This window comes from Jaculus jaculus, chromosome 18 (assembly GCF_020740685.1).
Source record: "Jaculus jaculus isolate mJacJac1 chromosome 18, mJacJac1.mat.Y.cur, whole genome shotgun sequence".
Taxonomy (NCBI): domain Eukaryota; kingdom Metazoa; phylum Chordata; class Mammalia; order Rodentia; family Dipodidae; genus Jaculus; species Jaculus jaculus.
Window position 1 is genome coordinate 28,628,996 of NC_059119.1, and position 21,086 is coordinate 28,650,081.

The 21,086-nt window shown below is 47.3% G+C and overlaps 1 protein-coding gene across 1 annotated transcript in view; it reads right to left on the bottom strand.

Annotated features, from left to right (window-relative positions):
• Positions 1–21,086, bottom strand: part of Vstm4 (V-set and transmembrane domain containing 4) — a 109,009-nt gene that overhangs the window by 42,975 nt on the left and 44,948 nt on the right. The window contains exons 4-5 of the mRNA XM_045137841.1: positions 20,772–20,879; positions 10,814–10,847 (exon numbers count right to left, since the gene is read on the bottom strand). Coding sequence (XP_044993776.1) covers positions 10,814–10,847; positions 20,772–20,879 — 142 coding nt within the window. The remainder of the gene's footprint in view (positions 1–10,813; positions 10,848–20,771; positions 20,880–21,086) is intronic.

A 21,086-nucleotide genomic window follows, 5' to 3' on the forward strand; every position in this document is an offset into this window, starting at 1 on the left:
GATTGTGCCACAGAACATAATTATAATTAAACCTCACACATCTAGCCACACCCTGCTTTTGCAACTAAATCTGACAGTGTGTTCTTGGTGAACCATAGTATGTGTCCCTCTCGCGTTCTCTAATGACCATCCTGATTCAAACCTCTGTCTGGACTGTGCCCGAGGTATCACTAACTGTGTGAGCTGACAGGCTGTCACCATGTAGCTATCCTGCAGATGCCAGGTGCTGCCCTTGGTCCGAGGCCATCTTCCTGTTGACCTGTATGCATTACGCATCTGCATGCTCCTTGAGGCCTGCCATTTCTCCTTCTTCGTTGCTTCTCAGAGATGCCTGTCCCGTGTTCCAAAGAGATTTGTTATGGTCTAAACTAGGATAGCTAGAGACCAATGATCGCAATCAAGACAGACCTTAGCAATTGGGGTCAGGATGCCATGCTGGCTCATGCTGCCCACATCCTCTGGGCCTCCAGAGCATTGCTTATTCCACGCTGTCTTCAGAGACATAGCCTCCATGGATCTGTCTTGCCTCTGGGAATGCCCATGTCTTCCCTTTCTTCCTGCCTGCTTTTCTCGGTCCCGACACGGACAATGCCTGGTTCAAATCGTAAGAGGGTTCCGTGGGCTCCTTTCCAACTAACTCTCTGGCTCTCTCCCCAAGGGATCGCACAGCCCACTGGCAGCCCGTAACCGTGTACCCTGAATTCTTAAATGTAGAATCTTGAAAGGAGAATTGCTGGTCTCTAAGGCCATGGTGGCAGATCACTCACTTTTGAAACAATAATAAATACTAATAACTCCAGGCATCCCTCTCCCCGACCTCAGCTGCCATGGAGATGCAAACGGGGACCATTTCTGGGTGTCTCATCCTGGGATTTTTGCAATTGTTCCATAGCCCTCACCTGACACCAAAATACCCGATGGTCAATTGGTACCAAATGCCAGGGGCTGCTAAAACATTGCCTATTTCACTTTCAAGAAGGGCGAGTCGTGCCACCTGTTGAGGTGGCACCCTCTCCCTGTATCTTAACTCATTCTTATTAAATGAGAAATGCATATCAAGCCTGTCAATCGGTGTCTGGAACATGAGAAGCAGTAAAGATGTCACTCGTTATTATCTCACAGTGTCAATGTCCTCCGTTACTACAGAATCTGCTCTCCAGAGACTGGCACTGAGAGCCGGGGCAAACTACGCTCTCTACACACTAGGCCACAGCTGATGCCACCAGAAAGGGCGACCAGACCCCAGCAGTCACAGCGGATTGTTTCTTATTGCTTCTGCCCTCCCTAGGACCCATCTGAGAGCATGTTCTGAGCATGGTGTACGCTCTCCACCCACTGTCTCCCCATGGGCATTTATAATTACCAGGTTATGTCACCCAAGAAGTTCCCTGTGAGAGAGCCACACACAAGGTGTCCCTGCAGCCGTGGGGAGACTTTCTTCTCCCGCCACTGCTGCCGCCTTCACGGATTCGGCAGCAGAGGCTCCTCCAGCCAGGCATCTGTGTCTGACATCCAAGCTACGGAACTCTACCTTGTAAGAGTGATTTCAGGGCTGGAGAGATGGCTTAGCGGTTAAGCGCTTGCCTGTGAAGCCTAAGGACCCCGGTTCGAGGCTCGGTTCCCCAGGTCCCACGTTAGCCAGATGCACAAGGGGGCACATGTGTCTGGAGTTCGTTTGCAGAGGCTGGAGGCCCTGGGGCGCCCATTCTCTCTCTCCCTCTATCTGTCTTTCTCTCTGTGTCTGTCATTCTTAAATAAAAATAAATAAATAAAAATTAAAAAAAAAAAGAGTGATTTCATTAGGTATTATACAGGGTCGTGGCCTGGGGTCATAATAATCAGGGCAAAGAGAGGTCCACTGGGGTGGTCACATCAGCTCTAACATCAGCTGCCCTTAAGTTTGGGCCATCTGCTTGGATGGGGCTGACTGACCCGTCACAGCTTGGCACGGTCTTCCCTGCCTGTAGCACTTGACCCAGGCCGGGTTGCTAACAGAGAGGTCAGAATTGTGTGTGCTGGTTAGGAAGAAACTTCTTGATGCAGACAGGTAAGAACGTCTCCTTTCCCTTCCCTGGGAGAAACAGCCTGCCCGGAGGCAGAGTCAACCACTGCCCACAGACAGCAACCACCCAGCACTCTGTGTCTCCTGCATAGGGCTGTCTGGAGGCCCACCAAACAACCCCAGTTAGGGGAGCCAGAAAAGCCCCTCCTGGACAAGGCCATCTGAGCTGGTTTTGAGGTCACTTAGCATGGAAAGGTTCATCAATGATAGGAAGTTCCTATTTATCTAAGACTTAGCAGCTTCATTAGACTCTCAGTTTGCAGAAACCAATTTGTACCTGCCTGATTTTTTTTTTGTTGTTGTTTGTTTGTTTTGTTTCTTGAGGTAGGATTTCCTCTAGCTCAGGCTGATTTGGAATTCACTATGTAGTCTCAGGGTGGCCTCGAACTCACAGTGATCCTCCTACTTCTGCCTGGGATTAAAGGCGTGCGCCACCACCACGCCCGGCCCTGCCAGGATTATATGAGGATTAGAAAGAAATCCTGTAAACTGCTCAGCAGCGATCCATGGCAGTGGCTGCATTTGGATGGAGGCAGCCTGGCCCCAAAGCCTTAACCCTCATAGCACGGGAAGAATAATGTTTCAGAGTCCTGTGATTGTACTGCATTATTAAAAAAAAAAAAAAATCAGCCGGGCATGGTGGCGCACACCTTTAATCCCAGCACTTGGGAGGCAGAGGTATGTGGATCGCCATGAGTTCGAAGCCAGCCTGAGACTACATAGTTAATTCCATGTCAGCCTGAGCTAGAGTGAGACCCTACCTCGGGGGGGGGGGGGGGGGAATCAAGTACTTGAGTCTCTAAGTGTAGCACACATTCTTGTAGTCTCTGAAATTACATCTCTGCCTTCACCTGTTAATTTAATCCCACACTTCCATTGTTGGAGAATGTTTTAAAATCTCACATGGTTCAGACATGAGTGGAAAACGCATTAAATTAAACTCAGAAGCTACTGCTGAACTGTGCCTGTGTTCATCTTGCATATAGGCCGTACCCCTGTTTAACCAGGAGAAGGAATGGGCAACAAACACATGCGGAACGGATGGCCCCTGACACGCGGCGCCCACCTTCCTGCCTCAATCACAGGAACCCTTCACCTCGCACCCAAGGATGTACTTGCCGGGAACTGCTTTCCCGCACGTCTCTGCATGGCTTTGATTTGCCTAGGAAGGTGTCACAGTTCTGGGCCACTGTTGGGATTTCATTGTAAAGCTGGTTTTTCACGACTTCTGAGAAGAGTTTCAAGAAGCCAAGCTCTCAGTACCATCCTCCCGGTGGGCGAGCTCACGTAAAACCCTGTGGAGCCCCAAGATGCTCACTCTGCTCGGAGACATCTGCATCTGAAGGGTCCCCAGATTCACCTCAGCATACGAGGAGATTTCTTTTTCTCTACTCTTGCTTACGTTCCTTCGACCTCAGAGTCTATACATGCAACAACCTCTCATTGACTTGATTGTTACAGCATTAGAGCGAGTTTTTGAAAAGAGGAAATGTAAGCCCTATTTCTTCTTTTCCAGAAGTTGCTTATGTGATCTCCAATCAGCTCATCCCTTTGGAAGAAAAATGTGTGTTATTTTGGTTGGAGTGATGGCTCAGCATTCCTAAAGGTGTGGGGCCACCACTCCCAGACCCTGGTAGCTTCTGATCTCAAGCAATACTACTCACCAGGAAGATTATTTTCCTCCTCTTTGAACTTCTCTTAGCAAGTCATGGAACTCCCTAGGGCTCCATCTTGCCCCGGTCACTTGGCAAGGTCCCCTTTCCTTGTGACCACAACCTTCCCAGTTCCAGCACGTGGTATCTTCCCAAGTGTCCCTCCTCTGCTTGAGGATTTCCTTTTCTGACCCTGGTCCTGTACCTTCTGCCCAAGTCCCTTTGGGAAGAAGTGCTCAGAGGACAGAGGAGAACACTGGTCCTGAGAGCTTGAGACCCAGGGGCCCAGCTCCCCACTGTAGCAACAAGGGAGTGCAGGGCAAGAGGCCTGTGCCCTAAAAGGGATGGAAGCAGCCTCCTGAGCTTTGTGGACAATCATTTCAAAGCCCAAAGTGACAGAAAAAACAAAAAACAAAAACAAAAAAAAAACAGATCCATTCTACAGCCAAGCACCAGAGCAAGGTGTTAGGATTGCACAAGGTCCAACAGGTGTGAGGTTCTCATCCGAAGGATGAGGGCTCAGGAGGAGCCCAGCTCCAGGTCCATGGTGCAGAAAACTGGGCCCAGCACGGTCTGAGGTTGCAGGTGAAAGGATGTTTTGTGGATAGATGTGTGGTTGGCCCAGTAGAAGGCATGCCCTTGGGGAGTCCTGTGAGCTAAGCACCCTGGCAGCCTCACCGGCAGCTCCCAATGTGGAGAAGCACGGGCAGCATTGGAGTGGAACTCTGTGATCATTCGTGACCCCAGGGGGATGGTGTGGATCTTAAATGTCCCTCTACAGGCATTGCTGAAGGCTTTGGCCACCAGCCTGTGGGTACTACTGGGAGGTGATGGGACCTTTGAGCAGCTAGGCTTAGGGGAAGAAGGTTAAGGCATTGCAAGCACTGCCATGAAGGTGGTTTTGTCACTCTCTGCCTCCTCGTTTGCATCTTGGTCTCTCCACATGCTCACACCATCCTGTACTGCCCCGCCTCAGTTCCCCAGACGACAGTGTCAGAATAAGCTATTCCTCGTTCTAACTTGGCTTCCTCAAGTCTTTGCCGCAGCAGTAGAAAGCTGACTAACGCACTTGAATATTCCAAGGCTAAAGGAGCCCAAACTCTAAGACTCTCAAGGCTTGGATGACACCCTGGCACTGCTTCTATAAACGGTAGCTACCGTCAGCTCAGAGTGAGGCCACAAGAGGGGGAGGCAGGAGGCTCAAGACAGCAGGAGCTGCATGCTCCCCGCAAGACGCCAGACACAAGTGGCATGCGGAGCAAACCCTCGGTGAGGATGGCCTCTGCTGCTGTGACCACCTCAGCCAGTGAAATGCCTGCATCACCCTAGCCTTTGGGGCCTTAGAGTACGTATGCTTTAAAAAATAAACAAAGGCTGGAGAGATGGTTTAGCGGCTAAGGTGCTTACCTATGAAGCCTAAGGACTCATGTTCTATCCTCCACATCCCATATAAGCCAGACACACAACGTGACGCAGTGCGCAAGGTCGCACATGCGCACAGGATGGCACACACATCTGGAGTTCGGCTGCAGTGACTGGAGGTCCTGGCACACCAATTCTGTCTCTCCCACCCCCCCCAAAAAAAACCAAATAAATAAACAAAGAAGTGGTTTATAAAGGCATAATTGATAGCCCACAACATTTCCTGCTCATAACACATACTTTGATAGTTTTTTAAAATATTTTTATTTTTATTTATTTATTTGAGAGCGACAGACAGAGAGAGAAAGAAACAGAGAGAGAGAGAGAGAGAGAGAGAGAGAGAGAGAGAGAATGGGTGCGCCAGGGTTTCCAGCCACTGCAAAGGAACTCCAGACATGTGCGCCCCCTTGCGCATCTGGCTAACGTGGGTCCTGGGGAATCGAGCCTCGAACCAGGGTCCTTAGGCTTCAAAGGCAAGTGCTTAACCGCTAAGACATCTCTCCAGCCCCATTTTGATAGTTTTAAGTAGATTTATAAAGTTTATGTAACCATCACTGCAATGGTTTTGAAGCATTTCAGTCACAGCCCCTATTCAAGTTCCCTCCAACCTCAGCTGCAGGGAACCACTAATCTGCTTTCTGTCTCTATAATTTTACCTTTTTCTAGGCATTTCATTAAAGTGTCATCATATAATTGTGAATTTTGCGTCTGGCTTCTTTCACTTAGTAGTGTTTTGAGACTGGTCTGTATCTACAGTCTGTTTTATTGCCAAGGAGAACCTCATTGGGTTGACGAGCTGAAATTTCTTTTTTTTTTTTTTCTCAGTCCAGGGTTAATGGACACATTCCAATTGTCTCCAGTTATGAATAAAACAGCTATGTCATCACATAGAGGTCACTGGGTCGACATGTCTTCATTTCTCTCAGGAAGATCTCAACAAGAGGAATTCCTGGGTCATATGATTAACATCTTAAGAAGCTATCAAACTGTGTTCCCCAGTGGCTACACGGTTTAACATTCCCACCAGCATCGTTCAGTGAGCCAGGTTCTCCACATCCTTGCCAGCACTTGGCTCCACTGGTCTTTTGGATTACAGCCATTCTGGTCAGGGTGCAGCAGCATCCAATTGTTATTTTAATTTGCATTTCCCGATTAATGATATTGAGAGTCTTTTCATGCACTTGTTAGCCATTTGGATGTCTTCTCTAGGGAAACAGCTGTGCGAATTTTCTTTGCCTATTTTAATAGTGCCATTTATCATCTTATTACTGAGTAGTAATAACCCTATGCATTTGGAAACAAGTTTCCATCAAGTTATCTGGTTTGCAATCATTTTCCCTCATTTGTTGACTTACTGGTTTCACTTTTCTCAGGGTTTCATTGCAAGGACAAAAGTCTTTAATATTATCAATATTTTCATTTATGAATTTTGCACAAGTTCACATTGCCCAACCTGAGGGCACAAGGATTTTCTTCTAGGAATGTTATAGTTTTAGTTCTTGCAGTCAGATCTGAGACTCATTTTTAATTGATTTTGGTGACAATGAGTGGCAAGGGTCTCAGTTCATGTTTCTGTGGAATCCTCACCACTTGTTGAAAGGACCATAAATTCTCTTCAGAATTGTCCTAAAACCTTTATAAAACTCACCTGACCATTTCTCTCTCTCTCTCTCTCTCTCTCTCTCTCTCTCTCTTTTCTTGACTCTTGCCTATGTTCCATCAATCTCAGAGCCTATATTAAAAAAAAAAAAAAAACCTTTTCACTGGCTTGATTACTATAGCATTAGAATGAGTTTTGAAAACAGAAAATGTAAATCCTATTTCTTCATTTCCAAAAGTTACTTATGTAATCTACAGTGAGTTGATTGCTTAAAAACTGTGTGTTAAGGGCTGGAGAGATGGCTTAGCGGTTAAGTGCTTGCCTGTGAGGCCTAAGGACCCTGGTTGGAGGTTTGATTCTCCGGGACCCACGTTAGCCAGATGCACAAGGGGGCACACGCGTCTGGAGTTCGTTTGCAGTGGCTGGAGGCCCTGGCACGGCCATTCTCTCTCTCTCCCCCTCCCCTTTCTCTCTCTGTCTGTCACTCTCAAATAAAAATAAACAAAAAAAATTAAAAACAAAACAAAACTGTGTTATTTCGCCTGGGGAGGTGGCTCAGCAGTTAAGGGCACTTGCTTGCAAAACCTGCTAGCTTGAGTTCAATTCCCTAGTACCCATGTAAAACCAGATGCACAAAGTGGTGCATGCATCTAGAGTTCATTCACAATGGTAAGAGGCTCAGGCACTCCCGTATAACAGTCACTCATTCTTTCTATCTATCATCTGTTATCTATCTCTGTCTTCTGCTCTCAAATAAATAATAAATAAATAAATAATTTAAAATATTATTTAAAAATGTGTGCTACTTAATTTTTACATGTTTAGAGTTTTCCCTGGCATTGTTTTGTTACATTTCTGCTTGATTTCACTGTTTCACTGTAATCAAAGCATATAGTAAGTATATGATTTCAGTTCTTTTAAATTTTTTGAGATTTGTTTTACCACCTAATAGATGGTCAGTGGTGAATACTTCACAGGGGCATGAAAGAAAATGTGTTTTTCTGTAGCTGGGTGCTTGATATGGATTGACTAGACCTGTTGGTTTAGGGTGATGCTTATGTCTTGAATAAGTGTGTAGAATTGGGACCTATGGCCGGCCTGTTAATTGCTGACAAGAAGTCTCCACCTACAAGTATGGATCTGTCTGTCCTTCCTTCACTCTTTCAGCTTTGGCTATTTGAGTTCTTTGTCTCTGTGGTTTGATGCAAATTCATTTAGTTCCTCTGTGTTCCTGGAAGATTGGTCATATTGTCATCTAATGTTGCTAGGGGCCTCTAGGAAGGTTTTCCCTGAGGTCTATTTTATTAAATTACAGTATATCCACTCAGGTATATTTTTAATCGTCTTAGTGGTATATATTTTCCCACCCTTTTACTTTCATCCTACTTATGTCATGTATATGAAGTGCATTTCTTATAAACAGAATACAGTAGTACACATCTTTGAAATCTATTCTGCCAGTAGATTTTACTGATGCATTTACATTTACGATAAAGTGTGTGCACAATTAAGCCTGCCATTTTATTATTAATGCTCTTTCTTTCTTATGATTCTTATTCCTCTGTTTCTTAATTTACTAAATGTTCTTTCTGTTATTTGAAGGTTTATCTCAATTTTCCCATAGTGTTTTTCAGAGGGTAGTTATTTTACTAGTTGCCTTGACATTACAGTATGCACATACAACAGGCCATAGTCTATTGGCATCAACCTTCGCTCACTGAGTGAAGTATGCAGGCTTCTTTTCTATCAAGGCCATTTTGTCTTTGTCTTTTTTAAAAGCAATTCTTTTATTTATTTATTTTTATTTTAGACTGAGAGGCAGAGAGAGAGAATTGGTGCACCAGGGCCTCAGCCCCTACAATCGAACACCAGACGCTTGCGCCAACTAGTGGGGCATGTGCAACCTTGAGCTTGCCTCACCCGGGTGCATCTCTCTTACGTGGGATCTGGAGAGTTGAACATGGATCCTTAGGCTTCGCAGGTAAGCACCTTAACCGCTAAGGCATCTCTCCAGCCTTTATCGTTGTCATTTTTAAATGTCACTGCATGAGTCTCACACTGGTCAACATTATCTTTTCAATCTTCAAATTTTCATCTTGCAACTCGGTAGTATTCATAAAATGAATAATCTAATAGATGCATCTGCTCTTCCAATTGTTCTTCCTTCCTTCCTAATGTGTCAAGTTTGCTGTTTTCTTGTCCCAAAAATTTCTGTTAGATATGATTCTAAAGCAGGTCATCTAGTAACAAATTCCTTGTATTTCTTCATTTGAGCATGTCTTCATTTCTCCTTCCCTCCTGAAGGAAAGTTTTGCTGGCTACAGAATATGTGCCGCCCAGCTCGTTCTGCCATCCTTAGAGTCAGAAGAGATGCGCATTGGTGTCCAAGCTCATCTTTTCTTTAATTGTCATACGTTTTCATGTGGAATTTAGTGTAACTCATGTAAATTACAGGTCTTTTTCTTTTGCCAAATTTGGGGAGTAGTCAACCATTACTTTTTTCTAATACTCTTTCAACTCTTTGTTCTGTAACTCTGATGATGGACTGTCAGCTCTTTAATCTTTTTGGTTCTTAAGGACTATCCATTGTTTGTTTTCAGCCTATTTTCTATCTGTGGTTCAGGTGAATAGATTCTATTGATGCTTTCTGTTTCTCCAATTACCTACTGATATTACTACTCTACTACCGAAACAACTGAAGAATATTTTTTATTTGTTGTTATATTTTTTGATTCTACACTTTCTACTTTTCAAAATAATCTCTACTGGATGAGATTTTCTGTTTGTTGTTTACTTGAAAATATGTAATTGGATAGCAAAACATATTGTGATAACTGCTGTAAAATCATTGTCAGCTCATTTCAACATCCAAGTAATCTCAGTATTGATCTGGTCAATTTTCTTTCCTCACTCAAGTTGTGACTTTTTTAGTTTCTACTATGACTGACTGATTTCTTCATAGCATTCCAGTAGGAAGTTCTGGGTCCCACTGAAATCTTTCATTTTTATTTTATTTATTTGAAAGGGAAAGAGGGAGAGAGAGAGAGAGAGAGAGAGGAAAGAGAATGGGCGTGCCAGGGCCTTCAGCCACTGCAGATGAACTCCAGATGTGTGCGTCCCCTTTGTGTGTGTGTGACATTGCATGCTTGTATCACTGTGCATCTGCTTACATGGGATCTGGAGATTTGAATATGAGTTCTTATGCTTTTCAGATAAGCACCTTAACTGCTAAGCTATCTCTCCAGCCCCTGAAATCTTCTAAAATGGAAGTCCCATATTTTGTAATCAACCACTATCTTGTTGTTGGAACAAAATGCTCTACCAGAAGCAGCTTAGGGAAGGAGAACGGTTTCATTTAGCATACCGTTCCAGGGGCAAAAGTCCTTCATGGCAGGGAGAGCGGGGCAGGAGAGAAAGCCAGCGTCACGTCATCATGTCCAGAGGGAGCAAGTAGAGAGGAAGAAGTCAGAAAGCCAGGATGCCTGTGACAGCTCAAGGCCCTACCCCAATAACATGTCCTCCAGCAAGGTCCCATCCCCTAAAAGCTCTACGACCTTCTAAAACAGAACCACTGTGCTAGGAAATAAGTGTTCAAACACATGAGTTTATGAGGAGTATTACATTCAAACCATTACACATGCTATGAGTTTGCAATGTCTCCTAATATGCCGAGTTTTCTGTGGCGTGTGTCACTAGCAAAAGTGGCACACAGAGAAGTCCGAACTGATGGAAGAGGTGCTTGTGGTCAGATGGTGTCTAGATGACTCAGACCTAAGAGGAGCTCCTGTGCAGCCCTATGGGATACATGCCAACCCCCCCCCCACACACACACACAGGATACAGGATGGGTCAGCATAAGTCACGTGCAGTCTAGACCCTCTACAAGTAATGGCCAACAATGTGGCTCTTCAGACATGCAAAGACATGCAGAACACAGTTGTGCTGATGTGTGGACCAACATGCAGATCTTCTGGTAGAAATACACATCTCACCGATTTCTTAGTAGTATCAAAAGAAAGTAAAATAGCAAGGAGTTTCATTTGGAAAAGAAAAAACAACAATAAGAAATATTCCTACCTGTTCTGAGGGCATTTCACCAAATAATGTCTCACTGCGAAAGGAAAAAGAACAGATGTTAAATAAAGGTTAGTTTCAAGTTACCTGAAATGTAGGTTTTTCTTAGATGTTGGGGCTACACCAGCCAGCTCTGGGCTTCAGCTGCAACATTAGAGGACCCCACAGAGACTTGATTCTGTTCTGGTTCTGAACTGCACCAGGCATGAAGTCATGGACCAGACTTGGAGGCTGTATAAATCATAATAATCACCTTCGACCAAAGCAGAATGACTTGTCTTCTAACCTGGAGCAATAAAAGTCCCTCAACTTCTGAGTTCTGCATGAGTCATGAGAACACCCCCTTGGGACCAGACAGTAACAAACAGTCTGTTTCAACCTGGAAGTTTCTCATGACAAAAAATGGATTTGCATTCTCTGACTAATGCTCTTCTAAGACCCAAAAGAGAGTCTTGGAGAGTCCGATGTGTTGGTACACATCTGTAATCCCAACACCTGGATGGCTAAGGCAGGAGACGCTCATGATAAAGGCCAGCCTTTGGATACGTAGTGTCACTGTACCTCAAACAAACAAACAAACAGCAAAAAGAGGTCCTTGGGTAACTAGTCTCAGAGCCCTTCTACAGTGAGTCCTCTGAGGAAAGCTTCTGTCTACAGTAGAAAAAATAAGAATAGCTGGGTACCTAATGCAGTAAGACTGGAAGTTGAGTTCATTCCAGCAGAAAAAAATACAAATCCAGGGGAACCCTGAATCATGTGGAGGATAGTTACAAGGCCAGATCGGGTGAATCCCACCTCCTTGGTTCTGTCCACACCCATGAGAAACACCTTCCACTCCATGATGACTAGGGCTTGGCCACATTACTTGCTTGGGCCAAGGGAACATTAGTCAATGCGCCATGAACTGAGGCATTAAAGACGCTGTGTCTGGGAGATGGGTCTCTCTTGGTACAGGGAGCCTGTCTTCTATCAGTGCTTCCGCTGACCCACTGAAAGATGGGACTCCATGGGGCAGACCTGAGTCAGTCCAAGTGAAGTCCCAGGTGGATCATCTGGGAGCAGCCGCGTGGCTACAAGGTGAGACCCGCTGGACTGTTTAGCTAAGCCCAGCCCAAATTGCAGACAAGTAAATTGTGCTAGATCATTTATGGATGCAACAACAATAACACTAACCAAAGTGTATCTTGAACAATCATGTGTGTTTTTTTCTTTCTTTTCTTTCTTTTCTGGATTTTCAAGGTAGGGTCTCACCCTAGCCCAAATTCATTATGTAGGCTTAGGCTGGCCTTGAACTCACAGAGATCCTCCTACCTCTGCCTCCTGAGTGCCGGGATTAAAGGCGTGCGCCACCACGCCCAGCGGCAATCCCGTGTTTATGCAGTACTCTAAGTTTGCTTCATGGGTCCATGTTCCTTCGCCCAGGGCCTTGCTCTCTTCACGCTCTTAGGGACAGTTTGACAGGAGTCAACTTCTTGGGTCCTCCTGTTCGTCATCAAGAATGGATTCTCTCACAACGCGCCTGACTCCTTCCCTTTCTTGCTTATAATATCACCCTAATATCTAATTTATAAAGCCAAGGTGCACCTTTAACTCATCGGGGTTTACTGTCCTAGACAGCACTGCCAGCAGGCAGGAAACACGAGGTGATGTGAAGCATCCATGTTCTCTGAGGCCGTGAATAACTCATGATTCAGCAGCTGAACTTCTCAAGGACAGAGTTCCCAATACTCTGCTTCTAACAAGGATTAAATAATGACCTAATTTGGGTGTCAGCTGAGTACTAAAAATCATTTTTGATGACAGATCATTATTTAACCCAGAAGCAGTTTAAGGAATTGAGTTATATAAGAAAATTGTATTCATTCCTGCCTGCTTTTATATTATGGGTAGTGTTTCTGAGAACGTATCTGTTAACCAAATAGGAAGGGGTGAATTATATCCCCAAGCAAAATCATATGAGAGTATGTGAAGTGCTGAATCCACTTCAATAAAAATGCAAAATTTTAAGTAAAATTTTACCCTTTAATGTTTGGTAATTATTTATCTAGTAATTATAATTATTATCTAATTAATAATAATAACAGGTGTATATTTATGTTGCTTTGGCTCATGTTATACTGTCTTCAACTGTTGTTAATTGTGCAATATTGATCATTTGACTGTCTAACAATATTTTAATACCCAGAGACATATGGAATGATAAAATGAAAAGATTATGAACTTAAATGTGTATGCATGGACTAATTTGCAGGTATTTGTAACGGGGTAACCAGTAAAACGTTTTCAAAACAAGAGCTGTATTAAAGTAAAATAAAGTGTGGGTTGGAGAGGGAGACGAAGGTAAAAATTCAAAGAGCAAAGGGGACAATATAAAATCTCATGGTGTTTTCTCCCCTTTGTGGAGTGTTTAAAATAAATAATCTGGTAATGAAAATCAAGACATTTAAATACAAAAGGGGTTGATGACCACTTCAAAATGTTAATATATGTAATGCTCTGGAAATGATGCTTTGAAAATCATTTCATTTGCATTTAGAATGAAAACACCGAGAGGCCAACAAAAAAAGATCAAGGGCACAGGTTTTGAAGTCAGTTTGAGCTACCCAGACAAAAATGTTTGAAGACCAGAACTTTGTACTCCAATTTGATCTTCACTTCACAGTCAGTTGTCATTGTCCTTGATACAAGGAGGGGCAGGGAAGCACAGAGAGATTGGCAAACCTGCCTGTCATGTCCCAAACCTGCCACACAGCTGCTGTTTGGCTGGGTTAAATCGTGTTCCCCTCTAGAATTTATATGTTGATGTCCTAATCCCAGGACTTCAGAATGGGACTGTAACTAGACACAGCACCTTCTAAAGAGCTAATAGAGTTAAAATAGGGCCATTAGGATGTGCCCTAATTCAACAAGATTGGTGTGCTTCTACCAAGGGTGACCAGATCACACACTGAGACTCAGGAAGATGGCGTGAAGGCACAGGGAGACGATGCCATATGCAAGCCAAGGACAGGCCATAGGAGAAACCTACCCGGCTGGCTCAGCACCGCCAGCCTCCAGTACCCTGAGGCCGTGAAGGTCTGTCTCTACTCTGCTCCAACAGCCTGAGCACCCGCCCCAGGAGCACCAGTGCAGCAGCCTGACCGAGGAGCCCTCCAGCGTCTGCTCTTGTGCCCTTCTCAGAGAAACGGAGAACTTAAAGAAGGAGAGAGTGGTCTGCATCATGTGCCACAGTTAGAGCAGCAGAGCTGGGCTGGGTCAGGAGCTTCCCTGTGTTGAGGGATGTGCCATCCGTGCTCAGGAAAGGGGAGCTGTTTCTGCATAAGATCTACATATGATGGGTCCAGTCAACATTTTCATGGAGAGAGGAGCTTGGAAGGCCACTCTCCCCCGTGGTGAGCAGATGACAGAGCAGTACAGAGGGGCTGAGAAGGACAAGGAAGGGTAACGTGGCATATATATGACAAAAATGCAATACATATGCATGAAGGATTAAATTTAAATAAATAAACATGTTAAAATTAATTTTACCTGTTTTTTTTAAATCTTTGTAATGGAACAAGATTATATCTGTGTTTCACCTGGTCTGCTGTGCCAGCATGTGCCAGCCTTAGGAGGGGAGGGCTGACCTAGCTGCAGGGCTGGTGCCCATGAAGGAATGTGACCAGGCAAGGTGCTCCCCTCCCAGAAGAAGGCACCTGTGGAAGCTGCATCTTGTGCACTGAGGGCTCAGTCACCCAGGCTCGTATCATAAGGTTCAGAGGCAGGTCTTGGGGGAAGTGATTGGATCCTGAGAGCTCTGACCTCGTCAATGGATTTGTTCATTAATGGGTTCGGAATCTGATGATGGGCTATTGGCAGGTGATGGAAACTTCAAAGGTGGGATGTAGTTTAAGAGAGTGGATCCTGCCGGACGTGGTGGCGCATGCCTTTAATCCCAGCACTCGGGAGGCAGAGGTAGGAGGATCACCGTGAGTTCAAGGCCACCCTGAGACTACAGAGTTAATTCCAGGTCAGCCTGGACCAGAGTGAGACCCTACCTCAGAGAGAGAGAGAGAGAGAGAGAGAGAGAGAGAGAGAGAGAGAGAGAGAGAGAGAGGGAGGATCCTGTGTGGCATACCTTTGGGGGGAGGGGGATCTGTCATGTCCCAAGCCTCTTGCTTTCCCTCTCTCTTTCTGCTTCCCAAACATCATAGAGGTGAGCTGCTCTGTTCACCACATGCAGCCTGCCATGAGGGTCTGTCTTTGTAGTCTCAGAAGACTCTTTGTGAATAAAGGAACTTGAATCTTGCTCTAAATCCAGGGATCTTTCCACTAGGCTGCTAGCAAAGCTCATAAGCCCTCCAAAGAGGTTGTTTCTCTCTCTCTCTCTCTCTCTCTCTCTCTCTCTCTCTCTCTCTCTCTCTCTTTCTCTCGCAAGCGGGCCTAAGCCAGAGCCAGTGAGACCCAGCAGGAGCCACTGGATCACCCCAGCCCACACTGAAGATAACAGGGCTCACCCTAGGGTTGTCCGGGCAGTTCTGATTACAGGCTAGTGAATCCTTCAACCTTCTCAAGGCCTCTGCTCCCTGTGATGGCCAGCTACCCATCATATCCTCTGTGGTCTTCTCCCCTGGCCCCCACCTCAAATCTGGGGAACGATGGGTGTTTAATGAGCCTTGGGGCGTCCCGTCTCTGGTTCCAGCATACCAAGTGTGGTGAACCAGTATCAGAGCTCACAACGAGGAGCGCGATCAGAGAGGTTAAGCTGCCTACCCTCCCTGGAAGGTTCCAGTGTGCCTTATAGACTGTTCTCAAAGCTCAAACACAGAGGGCTGGGGGATCGTTGGAACCTCCCACTGGCGTAAGATGCGGACAGATTCCTAAATAAGCAAAGGCCATTAGAAACTTATGTCCTTGAAGAAACAGCAGAAAAATGCAGGGCTCAGCCCTGGGCTTAGGTCTTCCAGGACTGGTGTTCTCCAGGGTGGCTCAGCTGCAGAGGCTGTGGGATGAGGTGCTGGACACTGTAGGCACTAATGCAGAGCAGGAACAAAGACTCACACTCAGGACAGGAAGTGGACAGCACTTAGCCAGCAACACATGGGTGCAACCAGTTCCCCAGCTCTTGAGCTGGCCAGACGCCCTCCCCGGGAGGCATGAGCAGGCTGAGGCTGAGCTGTAGCAAGGAGGCCCAGCCTGGGGCCTGGCTTCTGGGAGAGCCAAGGTTATCATAGTGGTGTCCTCTCTCCAGACAGATGTTGCTGAGGAAACTAGAAAGCAGGCACCATCCGGGTGGAAACATCTTGCAAACCTTGATGCTCTCTGTCCCCAACACACAGGCAAGGGAAGCCCTTATATTTGGAAGCCCAGTTAACACACTCTGACGGGAACATCCTAGAAAGCCTCCATTTCACAATGACGCCCCGACCCTTCTCAAGCCAAGTGCCGTTCTCAGCCCTTCCCACATGGATTTAGTTTTAATCACAGTGATGCCAGGTTGTTAGAACATGATGGACTGGGCTGGAGTGATGGCTTAGTGGTTAAGCGCTTGCCTGTGAAGCCTAAGACCCCGGTTCGAGGCTCGGTTCCCCAGGTCCTACGTTAGCCAGATGCACAAGGGGGCACACGCATCTGGAGTTCGTTTGCAGAGGCTGGAAGCCCTGGCGCGCCCACTCTCTCTCTCCCTCTATCTGTCTTTCTCTCTGTGTCTGTCGCTCTCAAATAAATAAATAAAAATATTAAAAAAAAAAAGAACACGATGGACTGTATGTGAGACCGTGCTAAATGTTAACCGGTAAGAACATCACTGGTTTTTAGTAATGTCATTTCTGAATATCATGGGGTAATTGGATACACATCGTGTGTCCCACAAGTGCCTGATGGCTCTCAATGACAGTCACTGGCAACAGCCAGGCCATCCTCTTGGGATGTAGCCCGACCGTGGGGGATGTGCCTATCTCTGCTCTTACTTTAGCATTTACTATTTTGGAATTCCTCCCACCCTGCCAACCCCCACACCTGCTTGGACACAACAGTGCCCACTCTTCAAGAACTAGCTGGCTACCATGGAAATGGCCTAGCACCCCAAGAGTCACGATTATTCTTTGTGGTAACTGGGGCTGCGTCCTTTCCTCCTTCCTGACACCTCCCTTGCTTCCAGTCTGACAGCAGGAGAGACAATAATAAGGTTTTCCTCTGTGGAGTGGTTTAAAGATGGCCATGGGTACCTGCCGAGTATCTCCTCCGCTGAGTCTACACTGCCTGTGAGATTTGCTTTAGCAAAGAGACTGTGGGACAGTGGCCCTATGCCCATGTCTAGTCCAGGCTAGTCCTTGGAGCCTGAAACACCAAGTGGGGGACTCTAACTACCTTACTGGTCAGACAACGGTGGGGGTGGGGGCGCCACCAGCTCTGCAGGTGACCACAGTGCTGAGGTGGCACCATCCTGGGTCTCCAATCCCGGTCCATTCCTAATCAGGGAAGGCAGAACTCCAGACAGCAATGGCAGGCAAGTGGCCCAGCAGAGCCCAGACTGCAATGCCGAATTCTGAGCAAATGAGCGTTCTGTTGGTTGGACTGTGTTTCGGGGTGGCTTATTATGCGGCAGTAGGCACTTGAATATGTGGGGACCCGCAGTGTTTGGTGCTCCGAGTGAGAGCTGATTCAAGGGCAGGAACTCCTCTTGGTTACGACATCACGATAAAGACCCCTTCAGCCAAGGGCAAACAGGTTCCCTGCGTCACATCAGGTGCATTCAATTTTACTGGGCAAGATAGGGCAGGAAGAGCCCGTAGGCCAGAGCTGCAGAGCTGGCTGGCCTCCTGCCTATGGAGCAACCCTGGTGCAGAATGGTGTCTGATTGCTAGGCCCACAGCAAGCAGGACCTACCCGGACTCAGCAGCAACCTCCATGAAAGGTCAGAGGGAAATTTCTTCACCAAGGTCAACCCCCAGATAGAAGTGTGGGTCGCTTGCAGCTGGGAACTAAGCCTCACCTCCACCATTTTCGTGCTTCTGGACGTTATCAGGCTCTGTCTCAGGGGAGCCATGAGCACTACATAAGATGTGGAGGGGCTGGAGGGATGGCTTAGAGGTTAAGCGCTTGCCTGTGAAGCCTAAGGACCCCAGTTCGAGGCTCGATTCCCCAGGACCCATGTTAGCCAGATGCACAAGGGGGCGCATGTGTCTGGAGTTCGTTTGCAGTGGCTGGAGGCCCTGGTGCACCCATTCTCTCCCTCTCTCTGTATCTGCCTCTTTGTCTGTTGCTCTCAAATAAATAAATAAAAATAAACAACAACAACAACAACAATTGTGGAGGAGTGGAGCAGGTGCTTGGCCTAGACCAGGTACTCATAAAATGTCCTCAAACAGCTGAGTTTGTTCAGACACAGCGCAGCTGCCCACCCAAAGACCACTCAGGGGTGGGAAGGGGGAGTGGAGCTGTCGGGATCTATGCTCTCTGAGGTTTCTCTGGAAAGCCAGGGGAATGACACCACATGGTCCTGTCTGTCCAGCTGCCCCTCACTGGCCGGGCTTTGTTTCCTGCACCATACCTGGGCTCCCACACACCTGCTGAGCAAGTTATCATGCCTGAGCCTGGGCGCAGTTGCCCTTGGAGGACCTCCAGCCAGAGGAACCGCTATGTGGCATCTGAGCCCCAACAGCTGGGAGCAGAGCATCTGGGAAACAAATCTGTTTGTTCTCCATTTGTGAAGCATCTGTCACGAGTGAAATTCCAAGGAGGACGGGCCACATGCGCAGTCCCGCCCTCGCAGAGTTTTCTGGAAGAGAGGCAAGAGCCAACACCCACGCTCAACAAGTGCGGCGAGCTTCGAGAAGCAGCTGAGGGTAGAGAGCAAAAGTGGGGCTGGGGTGTTCTGACGGGTGGCAGATGCCAGGGAGGAATGCTCTCGAGGGCAGTACGGTGTCCCGCGGGGCTGGTAGAAGGGCCCAGGCTCCAGAGGAGAGAGGCGTGGGCTGTGGTCCAGGCTCCGTGGCTGGGGCTGCCATGTGCTGCTGTGCTCTCCCACCCCTCTGCTCCCTGCCCGCCCTGCCCAGGCTCTGGAGGCCACCCTAGGCATCTCTGTCTTCCTTGCCTGCTCACTCTGTCCTGGCTGTACTGAGGAGAGGAACAGCCAGAGTTTCACATGGGGAGAGGAGGCCGGGCATGCAGGGTCCTCGTGCCCTCCTGTTGGCACCTGAGCCTCTCTTCTGAGGCCCTGTAGATCATGCCACCTCTCCCACACGTTCCAGAACCTCCCCTCCCCCTTCCCTTGGGGTCTGGGGTAACAGTGGCTTCGCCTGGGTGCTAGTCCCTGGGTGTGTGTCCTCCTTTCCTGGTTACCTTGGCCCCAGTCACACCTCTGGGGACAGTCACCTTCTGTAAATGTCACTCAGATTCCCCTGGTTAAAGGTTCCTATGAACATGAAGACTGAATGTAACCATTCCCAGATCCATGGCTCTGAGCTAATCACAATAATGATACCCACATGTCAGCACACAGGTACTAAGGGTTTTGAACTTTTTTTTCAATTTGTTTGTTTTGTTTTGCTTTGTTTTTGCCTAGCCAAGCCCTCTGTACAATGCTCTCCGATGGGCACATTCCTGTCCTGAGTCTCCTATGACGGAGAAGATACACAGAGTCCTTGGGTGCTCAGTGAGGGTTGCCCTTGCGCTGGGGTCAGTCTAACTACAGAACCCAGCAATGGCTGGACCCCAGGGTGTGCTGAAAGTTCTGAGGGAATGGGGTGCGGTGGGGACAAAGAGTAGCAGTGGGGGGAGAGGGTTGAACCAGCGAAAAGTTCAGACACCCTGGAGGAAGGCTCTCGGAGTCAGCTTTGGAGGACAGAACAGACACACACCTGTAGACAGATTCCTGGAGTGTACAGAGTGGGGAGCTGAGGGTTACTGAGAGGCAGAGATTGGAGATTAAACAGACAACATTCCTTTGGGAGACAGGAGTCCAAGGATCTGCAATGCCTGAGAATATGGAAGGAAAGAAGGGACTGGGGAGAGACTCCAGAGAATCAGGGACGCTGACAAAGGAGGCACCAGGAAGGAATCATAACGGGGTGCCCAGGGTTTGGAAAGGTCCTTGAACCCCAAACCCTAGGCTCGTTTCTAATTTTAATCAAAGAATTGAATAAGATGGACCAAGAAGGATAATTATTAAGTGATTGTACTTATTGAGGGAAGACCAGAGCCAAGGAAAGGCACCCACATGGCTAGAGATCCCACGTAGGAGGGCCTTGGAAAAGCCGTGGAAAGGACAGAGAGAAAAGAAAGTTTAAGGAGCTCCTGCCATGTGGGGAGCTGGAGGAGGTAAAGAGTCCACGTGGAGAGTAAGGGCCAGGGGGCTGTCCCCACGGCTCAGTGAGCTTCTGAGCCCAGCCCAGGGGACACTCACCAGCAGCTGGAAGTTCCCAAGTAACCAGGCAGCTCTGAAAGCCTGCCCTCCCTTCGCAAAGGTATTTATAACCTTATGGTGGTGGTCCCTGCCTTCTGGATCAGGTGAACCAGAAGGACAGCTGGTTGCTTAGGCTAGGGGCTGTCTCAGGAGAGAGCTAGCCCTGACGCCAAGTTCTTGGGGCTGAACTTGACCACACAGTGTTTAAATCCTAAGAAAGACCTCCCTCCCAAGGAGGGGTTTAGGTTGTCTGTGATAAAACAGGTCTAGGGAAGTAGGCAAGAGATGCATTTTCCTGCCTTTTTATTTTTAGGGGGCCTAGTCACCCTAACTACCCATTCCCTCCTGGAAGGGAGGTGAGGAAAGGGGAGGATTTAGATGACGAAACTGTGGTCAGCTGATCCCAGCAGTAGCTAAGGGAAAACATCTCGTTCCTTTGGCTTCCCAAGGCTCAGGTAAACAATCACTGACCAGGATTCTGTTTCCACCAACGTGGTACTTTTGGCCCAGCATCTTCCACCCGTGTGTGGGAGGGTGGCCACTCCTTGCAGACATGCCCCTTCTCTGCCATCTTACCTCTGGATTTCCTCTTGTGAAACACAGACTGCCAGGCGATGACCAGCGTGAAGAGCAGGACACTGAGGATGCCCACGCAGCACACGAGGACGGCGTACAGGTAGAGATCTGAAAGGCACATCGTACACAAATGGACTCAAGCTGGGCGTGGTGGCGCACGCCTTTAATCCCAGCACTCGGGAGGCAGAGGTAGGAGGATCACCTTGAGTTCAAGGCCACCCTGAGACTCCATAGTGAATTCCAGGTCAGCCTGGGCTAGAGTGAGATCCTACCTCGAAAAATCAAAAAAAAAAAAAAAAAAAAAACCAAATGGAC